The 13,512-nt window shown below is 36.9% G+C and overlaps 2 protein-coding genes across 2 annotated transcripts in view; one reads left to right on the top strand and one right to left on the bottom strand.

Moving 5' to 3' along the window:
- The window catches only part of VWA3A (von Willebrand factor A domain containing 3A), a 35,722-nt gene extending 30,826 nt beyond the window's left edge, over nt 1–4,896 (top strand). Inside the window, 4 exon segments of the mRNA XM_075718879.1 lie at nt 465–591; nt 1,203–1,300; nt 2,768–2,829; nt 4,784–4,896. Coding sequence (XP_075574994.1) covers nt 465–591; nt 1,203–1,300; nt 2,768–2,829; nt 4,784–4,896 — 400 coding nt within the window.
- Nucleotides 1–13,512, bottom strand: part of IGSF6 (immunoglobulin superfamily member 6) — a 313,504-nt gene that overhangs the window by 133,034 nt on the left and 166,958 nt on the right. The gene's annotated exons all lie outside the window — the stretch shown is intronic.

The following is a 13,512-nucleotide window of genomic DNA, read 5'->3' as shown; positions in this document are numbered from 1 at the left end:
TAAGAATACAGTAACAACTGTACCACTTATCCTAATGGTTGGACAATGGCAAGTTATAGAGGCTTAGGCAAGAGAATAAAATATGGGGCATGCACAAAATGTTCTTTCCCTTCATGGAGTCTCTGAGCTTTTGGTTTTCTTCCCCTGTGTAAACTATTACTGCCTTTTACCTGCCAGCCTGGCTTCTGGATTTCTTGGTTTAATTTCTTTTTTTGGTTCCGTTGCTACGCTGAACCTTTTGTCCAAAAATAGCCTGGTTTTGGAGGTTATGACAGCTAAGCAGTGTACATTCTTCATTAGCAATTGACAATTAGAAATGATACAGAAGTTTATAATCCTGTCTTCCAAACTATTTGTTTTGATGTAATATTTTTTGAGGAATCCTTAGAAATTCTTTTGCTTTTGTTGTTGTTGCTTTCAGAGAAATAATTTTCATAAGTAACTTACTACTTTGTTGTTAACAGAGAAGCTAATGAATTTCTGAAGAAGCTTGCTTCCCAAACAGGAGGGCGCTACCATTGTGGTTTTGGAGATGTGGATGGACAATTAGCAGCACACAGAATGTTGACAGAGGGGCTTGATGATGATGATGTATGTTAAATAGATTGGTTTTGTTGGGTTTGGTTTTGTTTCATTTCAATGTAGTTCTTCATGAGTACTCAAACTACATTTTAAAAAGAAAAAATATGAGAAAAATTAATACAAGACTCCTAAGATACTTCACATTGAAACTGAAAGGAGAAATCTTAATATCTGGCTTTGCCTCTCTGCTAGCTGCCGTGGTCAGGTGACCAAACCCATTAAAGAAATATCCAATGGAATGTAGTCTTTTGAAAGAGAAGCAAAAGAAATCTTGTATCTGGACACTGTGGTTTTTAAGCTAACTTTAGCTTTCACTGTGCCTTCTTATCCTTACCATCTTGCATTTCATTTATGTAATTGTAAAATCTTTATACAGTGTTTAGCACGTTAATGCTCCAGCAGGAGACCTCAGGGATTGCCACAGCAGAAAAATAGGTTAGTGAACAGAACCATATTCAATCTAGAGTTGCTCTACTCTCCCCTTGTAAAACCAAGACCTTCTCTGCACGTATGTATGAGTAGGGCGATTTAGAGCTTAGGCTCAGTTAATTAAATTGGTAGAAATTGAAAAATAATAAATAGGCGCAAGTTAAAGTAGAATATTTTAATTCTGTTTTCAGGATCCAGTTTTCCCTCACTTTGAAGGAGATGATTTAAAGAACCTTACTCAAGAAGTAGCAAAAGCTAGAAGTTTCTTAAAGCAGGCAAAATCTTTGAGGTGAGTATTTATCAAGAATATTTCAATAATTGCTGTTCCTTTCCTTGTACTGTCAATTTTAGTGTTTTTTTGAGGCTTGGAAAATTACATGCAAGCAAGCTATCTGCCTCAGATGGTCTTAGTTTTAACATCTTAGACAATTAGCTACTATCATTAGTAAAGGATCTGAGCAAATTCTAACAATGTTTTAAACTTCAGGGCTGTTGTTTTCTCTCAGTTGTTGTCCCTCCATTTCTTAGGCCAAAGAGAAATTACATTAAGTTGTTCCTCTCCTTGCTGAGTTCTGTTATCTGCCAAATCAATGTATTTCTCTTCGTATATATTATTAAAAGAGAAAATTGACTCTTGTCAATGTGATGCAATGTTCTTTTTAGTACCTGTTTCTTTAGTATGACTTCTTACTCAGAAATGCAAATTACTTTTATTGTCCAAAATCTGTATGGGCTCCTTTTATTCTACTTCATCCTGACTTCTCTAACTGCATCGTCATCCATTCTCTGTCTGCTAGAATTATGTTCTCTGCATGGAACAATGTGAGGTCTTCCTTCTGTTCTCAAACAGTCCTATCTCAACGCATTTACTTTTCAAGTTACCATCAATCTCCCTTTCTTTTTGCCTCTAAAGACCTGTAAAGTTTCTACTAGCCTTTTTCTGGGAAGATTCCCTAAGCTTTCCTCTTCACTCTTCTTACATTTCCTCATTTACTGAAGGATCTGACAAAATTATTCTCCTCTCAATCTCAGTCTTTTTCTGCTTTCCTAAATAATTTGACTCTTAATCTTTTTCCTTTCCCTATTAAGTCTTGGGCCCACCAGAATTTGTCCTGTGTCTTCCCCTCTTTCCATCTTTACTGTAATTTTCAGTTTCCTCTTCTCTCTCTAGAATAAGAATGTTCTGCCAACACTCTTCAGGTTTGTCTCCCTTTCTTTCATCTTCCTCGTCTTCTCTTCAGCATCGTCCCTCAGCATGAAGTTTCTTTTTCCCTTTTCTGTTAACAGTTGTGTAACAGACAACAGTACAATATGATGCCAGGCAGAGGTATCCCAGTGAACTCCAAATGAGCTAAGTCAGTTCTTGGAAGCAGCGTAGCCCTGTCGGCACTGCATGCCATCTGTATCTCGGTAAACTGAATTGTCTCAGGTGGTATACTGTTCCCTGCTGCTTCTGATATCATTCAGAGCTAGATTTGATACCTGCCTAGACCTGGAGTGAAGGACGGTTAAATTATATTGATCCTTATGTTTCTTCATTGTTACACTTCCTAACTGCTAGGCCAGAACCATAAATTCCCATTTCAGTAGTAATAGCGGGCAAAAGTACTTGTGAAGAGCATTAAAATGCATTATACTTCCTCAATGAAAAGATTTTCTGTCGCACAAGGACATGGCTAAATAGAGATACAAAGCTACTACATGTCTCTGTGAAACACTGCTGTAATTCTTTGGGTTTTGTTTTTCTTTCAAACAGGTTATTACTACAAAAATGGAATAGAAACCAAAAGGACAATTCAGGCTTTAAAAAGTGTTCAGGTAAATAGTCACCACAAATAGATCATAGTTTATCCTTCTACTGAAATATATGAAATATATATAATGTTTCACAAGCCTAATGTAAAATGCATTAATTCCCAGCAGTGACTTTTTCCAAAGTTGAAAACATTTGTAATGATTTTAGTTCTTAGCTGAGCTAGTCCACAGTATAACCTAATATACACAAAGAACAGTTCAAAGAGAACTATGTTGCTACTCTACCCTTAATTGGTTTAGTGGTGGACTTGGTAGTATTAGGTTAATGGTTGGACTGGATGATCTTAAAGGTCTTTCCAACCTAAACGATTCTATGATTCCATGTTTAGGGTAAAAGGAGCAAGGCAGATGTGTATTTGTAGTTATTAATGGTTTAGCTCTTTCTAAGAGCAAACAGCTAAGCACGTTTAGAGGGTTAGGACCAGATGTAATGGCTGTAATAACAATTGCTGCATGGGCTGCATGATTTATCAGTAAAATGAACAAGGCTAACTGAAAAAAAGACCCCACTAATAGTAAAGACAGCTTCAGCAAACACTGGGCTATTGTTAAGTTGTGGGAGAGGCAGCTGGACAAACTAAACCTCTCACAGACCCAACATGCTGCTTTTAAATTGGCAAAGGAAAAATTACAGGAAAAGATAAATTGCTTTCTCAGGGTTAAACAAGACAGAAGCATTTGTTGCAGAGCTGTTTGAGGGAAAAAGCAGACATGCAGACAACTACAGAGAGTTGCACTAGGGAACTTAGGCCTGCCAAGATACTCAGCAAGGAATTGGGTAAGGCAGATATACAGTGAGACTGTTTTTAAAATCTTTGTTTCTATAGCTGTAGTTCGTGTTTTGGTTTACAAACATTGCGTGGTCATTCAAAGAGAAGAAAAAAAAAAAATCCAGTCAGACATACTGGTTAAGAATGCTTGCTTCATGGAGAATGGAACTTGCAGCCTGGTCAAGTGTGTGCAGAATTCAGCATATAAGGGCTGATGGCTAAAGAGAGATGCTTGGAGAGGAAATAGATACATAACCATCCTGTAGGAGCAAGAAAGTTGTTACAGGCATGTATAGGCAGAGGCTAGTGTTCCACAACCATCTTTCTTTCAGCCTTCCAAGGTAAGCTGTATTGCTTGTAAAGTGTATAGGAAGACATTCCTGTTAATGTACTTCAGAAAGTACATAGCATTGTAGCACAATTAAACATGTTAAGTAAGGAAAACCAAAAGTTTAAGTTAATTTATATTGGTTTTCCATTACTGTTTTGTCAAGGGTGATGGGGAGCCTATGCAGTTTATATATTTTGAATTGTATTTAAAAAATACTCATGTGCTTGACTTGTAGGATTAAATTTTAGATGAAGAAAAGAAGCTGAAGAGGTTTGGAGTGGTACCACTAGCCTGCTTCTCTTCTCAGTGTGTTTAAAGCTTCCAGCTTCAAGCAGAAAGAGGGAAGATGTATTCTTTGTTGTCTCTGAACTTCTGGCAAGAGAAGAAGTTACAGATGATAAGTGCTGCTGACTTACTCCACTTGCAGACTTTGCAGGACTCAAAGTAAATCAAGCCCTGAACTCTCCAAAGTTTAAACATAAGTAGAGGATATTTTTCAATCTGGCTAGTACAAATTCTAAAAGTGTAATGTATTTCTAATATAATTAGTAGTTAAACAGGATAACAACTTTTGTTTCTCTTCTAGTCTACTGCATCATACTAATAATTGCTTCAGTCAGTTAGTGGTATGTCCAAGATGTCTTTTTTGGCAGTGGTTTGAGACTTCTTTGCTCATTATCCTTAACAGACAGGACAGATGGCTGTGATACTGTGACAGAAAGAGAATTCTGTATGCCAGTTTTACATAGAAGTCCAAGAAGTAACCTTAATGCAGAAAGCAAAGCTTGGAATGAATGTTTTTGCCAAAATAAGTTTATTAGTAATTATTTCAACTTCTTGCTTTTTATGTTGGCAGTAGAGAAGGATAATGTTCACGATTCAGGAATCATCAGACATGCAAACAGGTACTACTGTGTTGCTGATAAAGCCTGGTTATGTTTGTATAACCAGACACTGCCAGTCTTCTAAGCAATTCTGTTAAGTTCTTACATGTTCCCTGTGCTAGAAAGACTAAAAATATGTTTCCCAGTACCATTTAAGAAAATCCAGTTTAAGCTAACTGCAGTAACAAGGTATATATTTTTCCAGTTGATTTATGAAATAAACTTCTTTTTTGAATGAGGAATTCTGCAATGACAGCTGCATCTCCTTGAGTGCCAGCTGATGGGAATGACTGGATATACTTGATATGGGAGATACTATCTTTTCTGTCCCTCCAACTGTTTTGTCTCCGTAAAGAATTAAAAATCATTTCTATCATAAAAGTCTCTTTTTAGGGCTGTATGCTCTGCACCAGCTGGCTACGGCATTCCGTGTTAGTACTAGCCTAATGTGGAATACTGCATTTAAAGTGGTGCTTTGTGCCATGCATCACTTGCTGTGATTTTATTAGTATATGTGTCGGTATGTGTGTAACTGCTGAGATGCTTTGATACATAAATGTTAATTGTAAATTAATAGGATTAGTTACATTTTGATTTGAGGTATATAAATATTAGGTGATGATCACTGATAAAATGAATGGATTTGTACTAATGGAAATGTTAAAACAGTAAATCTAGGTAGAAAGGATGAGGTTTCTGTATTGCCAAAAAGAGATTCTTATTTATTCCTCGGAGGATTTAAGAAATGTCACAGTACTCTAGCATAGATTCTGAGATTTTATAAAGGTTCTTTAAAAGAACCTTAAAGGGAAATACACTTGTGCAGGTACGTTAAATGATATCGGAGACCTTTTGTGAAATAAGGTAGTAATGCACATGTCAGATTTTGCAGATGTGGGTAAGCATCAGAATATTTCAGTGTTGTGTTAGAGTGCAATCTGTCACACCTCTCATTTACAGGCTTTTTTTTTTTTCCCTGTATAGTATTTGGTGTTCAGAGATTTTACTCCTTCAAAACAATTCTGTTTACACAGTGTCTCTATAGACTGATCATCAATGGATCTATGTAATTCTAAATTCACTGCAACTTAATACTCATCACTCAGTTGTCTGTTTTGGTTTAGACTGGTCATTTGTTTCTGTGGGCAGAGCATAGCAAGTTTCTCTGGTTCTCTTGAGCATGCTCCCAGACTTAAAGTAGGTGTTAGGAATTCAGGAGTCTTCTCTTTGCTGGTTGTGTGGCTAACGATTTCTAAGCCTCCTGTTCAAGAAGAATGCAACTAAAAGTAAGGAACAAATGTTGACATTCACATTTGTGTAACCACAGAAGCTATAAAATAGTTGGGTGTTAACAGTATTTAGCCGTTGCATTCCATCTAGCTTCACTTCTTTTGTAAGGGTTTTCAGGCTGTGCAGCCTCTCTCCGTGCTTCTGAAGCCTTGTTGTCTTGCAGGCTGGTCAGTCCTGCTATCTACTCGGAGCAGCTCCTTCCTTCAAAATACAATTTCTGTCTCCTGCCTATTACCTACATGGAAACTCTGGTCCTACCTGCTCCCATCAATCTGAGGGCTACTTAGTCAGGAAAACATTTTAAGGAGATGGTTCAGCTGTAATGACCTGATTAATCAAGTGCTCTGTTACTGACTTTTCTATGTTGATGTCATGTATATGTCATTTGCTTTCCTGGTTTATGTTTCCTGGAATGCAATTCACTGTATTCAAGACATAATAAAAGAGGAATTTTGTAATTGACAAAGGTGTGTATTTTTCTGCTAGCTTGTTTGTAAGTCATGGCATTGCTGTGACTCATGGAATATGTCGATTTGCATGCAATGAATTAAAGACAAACAGCAAAACGAGTTGCAGCCTTGAAGTATGTGTTCTACCCTGTATCAGAAGAGTGCTGGTTTTGCAGCAAGAGTGGAACAGCTCATGTACTGCCATTGTTTACAATCAACTTCCGGCTGCTGGGCTACAGTTAGCTGGTGCAGATGTTCATAAAAGCTTAGTATGGACTGGCAGTTCAGGAACTCCTGTGTGCATGGTTCAGCCACAGCTGCTTCGGGAGACGACAGCCTTCAGAAGAAGGGTGGGACAGCTTGGGATATTAACAAATCACTCCATCTAAATATGCCTGAATTTGAGTCAACCCCACGAAGTTCATGCTGCTTCTAAGGAAGTTAATGGCAATATGTGTGTGTTGTGTTGTGTCCTTTAGAATTCTGTCCAGTATGAATTTCTCTGCGCTTTATAAGCGTGTTATCTACTATTAGTGTATATCTAGATTTGTAACTACAAAGTTCCAAGACTTCAGGCACCCAAACTTGTTAATACAACTAAGTCGCAAGAATTTTCATTGAATCATTTTAGTGCATCTCAACCAGTTAGATGAATATAGGATACTTCTCATTCCATCGAACTTCAGTCCTCTGTGAAACCATCTCAAACAGATGCTTATTAGGTGTTTGCTTTTCGAATAGTTAAAAAAAAAAAAAGAGAGAGAGGAAGAAAGGAAAATACAATTCCAGAAACCTTCCAGCATCAGAAAACACCCTATTCCTTCCTTCTCTCTGTTACAATAAAGAGAATCTAGTTTTAGGTAACTCTATTGAATGCACTGGTGGAATTACCATATGAGGAGATTGATAATCCCTGACTCGCATCATGTGAGACTTCATCAGTTACAATCTTAAATTCTACCCAGAATTTGATAGGTAGATTAGGCTGACCTTGTAAGCCACAAGTTTACATGCTTTCAGTGATACGGGCTGCCTCTGTCATCGTGGCCACCATGGCTTGCTCTTAAGAGAGAAATAACCAGCAAATAACAAACTTAATCTCTTTTAGAGGGTTTTTCCTTTCCTATTTGGAAAGTTTTGCAGTTTATGTTATGATTTCTGGGTTAGTAACAACAATAGAGGTGAATGGAACTTTGTAAATGAAACTTGGTAGCAGTTATGACAAGATTTTAAATGGTATCTGACTGGCATAGTGCAAAACAGATCCTCTTCTTCCATCCATCCTAAGCCACCTCACATGTCCTCATAACTCCTCCAATGTTTTTTGGATATGAAAACAAACCATGGAGTATTAATGATAATCTGTACTTCTCTCTTCCAGTGCAATGACCATTCAACCTTTGACCAATTGCAATAACCATTCAACCTTTGAATTAAAAGGAAACCGATTAGGATTGGTCTTCAATAATCTTTTAGAACCTGCATAGATACAGCTCCTATGGTTTTTTTTTGTTTTCTCTGTGATTTCTATATGTAAGAAGCCAAGCTGTCATCCCTGCTCATTATATAGAAACATGCCTTTATTCCATACAAGTTAATGCAGTATTTTCATTTATGATGCATTTGTATTCCTTCCCTTGAAAATTGCATAAACTGTCTCCTTTTCTAACGAGACCTAACAGCTGATAAAGAGCATGTTCGTTGTTGCTGTTAGAAGTTGCTTTGTTTCTTCCTGTAATTCCACCCTGACTTGGCAATGCAGTCTCACTATTATAATTTCATTTGACCTGTAAATCAGTCTGTGTAGCGTGCAAGGCAACCATGAATGCAAAGTAAATGAGAACATCGTAACTTGAAAAGCATTTTATATGACACATTCCAAGGCTGTGCATTGAAGTATTTATGTGTGCTTTATTCCTTCCATGAAGAAATGGTGAAATATGCAGAATATTAACACAAATAAATACACAAAATCACAGGAAAAAGGAAGGACTAGAGTGACAGTGTTTATGTATGTTAATGAAGAACTGAGGGATTTAAGAAGAATCTGATCTTTCAGCTTTGCAGCTAACTGTCTGAAGAATATAGTAGAAAATCTTGATTTTTTCAGACTTTTTTTTAGGAGGAAAAACATGTTTAAAGTACTTGATATTGTTGGGTTTAGAAAGACTGTATCTGATAGTATTAAAAAGAAAAACCCATTAACAGATGACAGGACATGAGAGAAACAGAAAAAGCATAATATCATCGCTACTAAATGTGTATTTGTAACTCTCTTTTGTTGTTATGTTATACAGAAATGTATAATTATATTGCTATACAGAAAAAATGTCTTTACAAAAGACAAGCTATTGAAATGCATAGTGATGAATGCTTAATGTCTTTGCCTATCGAAAAATCAGAGGGAGCTTACTGTCCAAAGGATCTTAGTCCTGGTATACAGTTGTTCTTTTGCTGTATTAGCAGCAAAATTGAAAATTTGCCCTTTGTCTAATAACAGGAATAAGGATCTGCATCTTATTTTCCCTTCTGGCATGGACTTCCAGTGTGACATGGGTAAGTTGCTTTGCCTCTGGATCTTACTTTTCTAACTTAGCAAGGGATGTGAAGAATGTTGTATTATCATAAAGTATTTAATGTTGCATTTGAATGATGCATACTTTGGGTATTAAATTACATCTGTTGTTGCATTACTGTTGTGTTGGGAAACCTTTTTGATGACTTCACTCCTTAGAAATATTTTATATGTATTAATGTTTAGCATTTGATTGTATGAAAAATAAATATTTTTAAGTTTCCTTTCCCAAATTCAGATCCCGTGATTTCTTTTTTTGAAGCAAAAATTCGAAGCACAGCAAGGTATGATGTTTAGAAGAGAGTTCCATTCTTTTTTTTCTTTTCCATTAACATTGCAAGAGCTTCTGATTTAAATGCTTTTTAACATTTTCTGTCATCTCTCGCTTAAAATGTGAATGCCTCACCATTGTCACTTGACTTCTTTCATCTCTCTGTTGTTTTAGACTCAATCCTTGTTATGAGGATGATTGGTTTTGTAGTCACAAAGAGCTAAGTACCTTTAGTCAAAAGTACTTACACCCTGCAACAGATATGTCCAGATTTCTTTGGGGTTGCAGAGAGGATCAGCAATTTGGTATGCTGTCCAAATGAGTCTCGCCACTCTGAGTTCATATGATTGTGTCAGTACATAGGACCAGGCGTTTGGATGTGAACAAGTGCACAAGGAGGTGTTCAAACACACGATGAGCCTGGACAACTCTAGTAACTTAGGGCTTAGATATAGAATTTTTAATAAGTCAAATGAAGAGAGGATATTTTTATGCTGCAGTTATTTCAGCAAAATCCTATCCTTGAGATAGCTTTGAGAGAGAGCTTAGTCTCTTAAGCTTTTCTGCTCTTCTTCTGCCCTTGGGCACTGCAGAACATCCCATCCGGCCTATGACTCAGGCCAAACATCCGGCTGTCGTTTTAACTCAGACCTCTGTCTAGCTCTTACGCTTTGGTTACGTCTCTGTTAAAGGCTCCTTTCTGCATAGTGTCTTCCACACAATTAAAAATTCTCATTCAGGTTCCTATTACCTCACAGCTGGAGTGTTGCTCCTGTTCTGTGGCCTGAAAATGCAGACCTATGAAGTTAATGGGACGTGCTGAATGAAAGGGGCAAAACCCCAGACTCCACACATCTGTCTCCTAGGCCATGATCTGACCCCTCTGTGTGGTCCAGTACCCAGCACTGGTGCCCACAGAACTAGCATGGGGACAGGAGTGTTCCTCTGTATACTCGAGACATGCAGCGTCTTGTCTTTCTTACGCCCTGAGTCCTACTCACTTGTACTCAATTCAGATTTATCAGTGCATCTATCAGCACGTGATTTGAAATCAGCTTGTGTAAGCTTTCTAGATTCCTCTGTGAAACAGTGCAATTACATTTCAACATTGCTTTACAGTCTGGATGTGAGTAACATTTGGATAAGTCAACATAACAATTTCAGAAATGTGGACCTTCTCTGTGTAAACAGGCAAACTCTCTGACACCTTCCTGTTGTATTTTGTGCACTCATCTCCTGGAAGTACTGGATGTTTTGTTTCTTTCTGTGTGCCTACATGAACTGTGAGTGGTTAGAGGAGAAGTAGTAGAAAAGGGCAGCACAGAGTTGTGATTCAAGACCAAAAGCAAGCTTAAAACTTAATGCAGCAGCTTTTCTCATTGTAACTTTAGCTTCTCTCTCTTTCTGAAAGACTTAGCAAGATGTAGCGAACAAAACATGGCCACCCCTTTTCTTCATTAAAGGAATGAGAATAAGCCTAGCAGGAGAGGTACAAAATACCAGTTCTGAAAGCTCTTCTGAGGTGTCTCCTTCTGGCTAAGGTGGAACCCAAAGCCAAGTTAAAATACTCTGTGTTGATTTTCACTGAGCAATGGGGGATTGATACGCCATGAATAAGCTGACCAGCTGCTTTGACTTGCGGAGGAGTTCTGTAGTGTGTAGACAGAATAGCCACTTTCTTTCTTGGATTACATGGTAAAAGTTGTTAGTGTTGTGGACAGCTCAAAGGAGAGAATTTGGTATTCTTGAGGGTTTTACTCTGAGCTGGGTTTGTCACTCATCCGGCAATCTGAGAAGTGCAGATTAGCTTGACAGGTTCGAAGATTCTAGTTCTAATGCAGACTACAAGGACTTAAATACATATATGTTACGCTAAAATATATTTACCTAGGTGTCAGTTTGAGTTCTTGTCAGTACATGAACATTAAATTACATTTAAATTGCAAAGTCACCTATGAACTTGAGATATTTCTAACATGCCAACATTTAAAATAGTAGTCATTTATATTTAGATTTGGGAGTGTTTCTTTAGCATCTTAACTACTGCTTTGAGACCTAATTTTAGACACACCCACTGAAAAATGTTGGCTTTTATTTCCTATTGTTTAATTTGCAAAAGAATATGTGTTTTAAAAGTGCTTTAAAATCTTCGGATCAGAGAACTTCTATAATTATTAATTATAAAATTCATTATTCATTTTAAATGCATTATTTAATAGTAAATCACCTTTTCCTGTCCTGCTGTGTACCAGTTAGTTTGCTGCCTGTACTTCACTCATCTTATAAGGTGGAGAACAACCCTTGTGCCTACAGTTAAGCCTCTCTGCAAGTACATAATTGGGTTGGAGATGAAGGTAGGAAAGTCAGGATGAAAGTGCTAAGTACCACTGCCAAACAAGATTTTTGTTTCTTCTCTTTACGCAAATTTAGATTGAAAACCGTAGGTAGAAGGAGAAAGTATTTCCATTCACTCTGCTGCTAGCTGAGGTGTATCCTACTGAAGTTTCATACTACTGTGAGAGAGGTTCACTTTTAAACATTAGTGTTAAGAATTTCTTTCCTGTTTTTCTTCAGTAAAGAACCCTTTTCTCTGTACTTGTTAAAAACAGTGTGAGATGTTTTAGTAATCTAGTACAATTTATCTACAGAATGACGGTACCAACAGTATATTTGTGTTGTCTAGTGTTTTATCGATACTTTTACCAGGTAACAGTAAGAGATACCATTCTATTTAGAAGGGTCTGATGTGGAGAACATATTTCATTTTTTCCTGAAAAGGAACGTAAATTATGTACAAATTAAGCCCTGCCCTTTTTTTGGCTCTTAGCCCAGCCACCAGCTACAAAGGAGCAGGAACAGCAAAAGGGCCTGAGCACACGTGAACATCTCTTGTTTGTCTGAGAGTACCTGATGCCCTTGTGTTACTAATTGTCCACAAAGAGAAGTCTCACCATCTTACTTGGACAGGAAGGACTGGGAGAACGCTGACATCCAGGATTCTACTAAGGGTACTTACTACTTCTTTAGCTATTTTTAAAAACCTGAAATGTTTAACTTTTTGTGGGAGGTAGTTTCTGCATTTCTAATATTTGAAATGACAGCAGGAGGGCTAGGAGCAACTTACACCGCATACACTGCATAAGATGTAACTATGCTCGTCGTGCAGAATACGTTAATAAATCAGAATAGCTCCTATAAATTTAGAAAAACAAGTTACTGATTCTGGAAATAAGTAGTTTCTCACAGGAAACTGTTTACATTCAAAATTTGATAATAGTTTTCTAATTCCAGTAAGTAAATTAATATATTAATGCTATTAGTGCTTTTTAAGAAAGAGATTTCTAGCAGAATCTTCAAACTTTTTGACATGACCTCCATCTTACTTAGTATATAAGGAGATATTAATGACAAGTATTCAAATATATGCCATTTTTCAAATATGTCTTTTTATGGGGTTTTTTATATGTCTTTTTTCCTTGTCTATGTTTGACCTTAGTTTGACCTTTTATAAGCTTGACCTTAGTTCTCCTTACAGTGTATAAAAAGGTGCTTTTTCACTGAAGACAAGGCAAAAGAATTTTATATGGCTTAAAACTACTGCATAGCATAATTTGGAGATGCAAATTTAAATTTCCTTGACTGAAGAGAAGCAGCATACTTGGTTTAGTTTTATTATATTAGTTCTAATTTAAATTTTGTTTGGAAATAAGGATTATTTTTCATTTTTGAAATGTCAGGACATTTTTCAACGTAAGAATCTTGTATTTTCTACTGTGTTATGCCACTCAGTTCATTGAATTTAGTGAGCTGACATTGGTGTTAAAACAGTGTAACAGCATGGAGAATCTGGTACTTATTTCCTTGTGTCTGAAATCTAAAAAAGGATGCATAAAACAATTTTTTATACTTTTGTGATATTTTTCTTAACTAGGCAATGGCAAAAGTAGTTCGTAAGTTTGTGTACTGTGGGCTGCGTTTTCCGTTGCTTTTCTAGTACTTTTTTGTCACCCTGGAAGTGATGAAGCTGCCAATTACCAATCATGCCCAGTTTCTGCATAATCTCTGCTGAACCCTGGTGTAAACAACTGAGAGTAAACTATGCTTAACTATCTATGC

This window comes from Pelecanus crispus, chromosome 11, assembly GCF_030463565.1.
Source record: "Pelecanus crispus isolate bPelCri1 chromosome 11, bPelCri1.pri, whole genome shotgun sequence".
Lineage (NCBI taxonomy): Eukaryota > Metazoa > Chordata > Aves > Pelecaniformes > Pelecanidae > Pelecanus > Pelecanus crispus.
The sequence above is the reverse complement of the archived record's forward strand: the minus strand, read 5'-3'. Positions and strand labels throughout refer to the sequence as shown.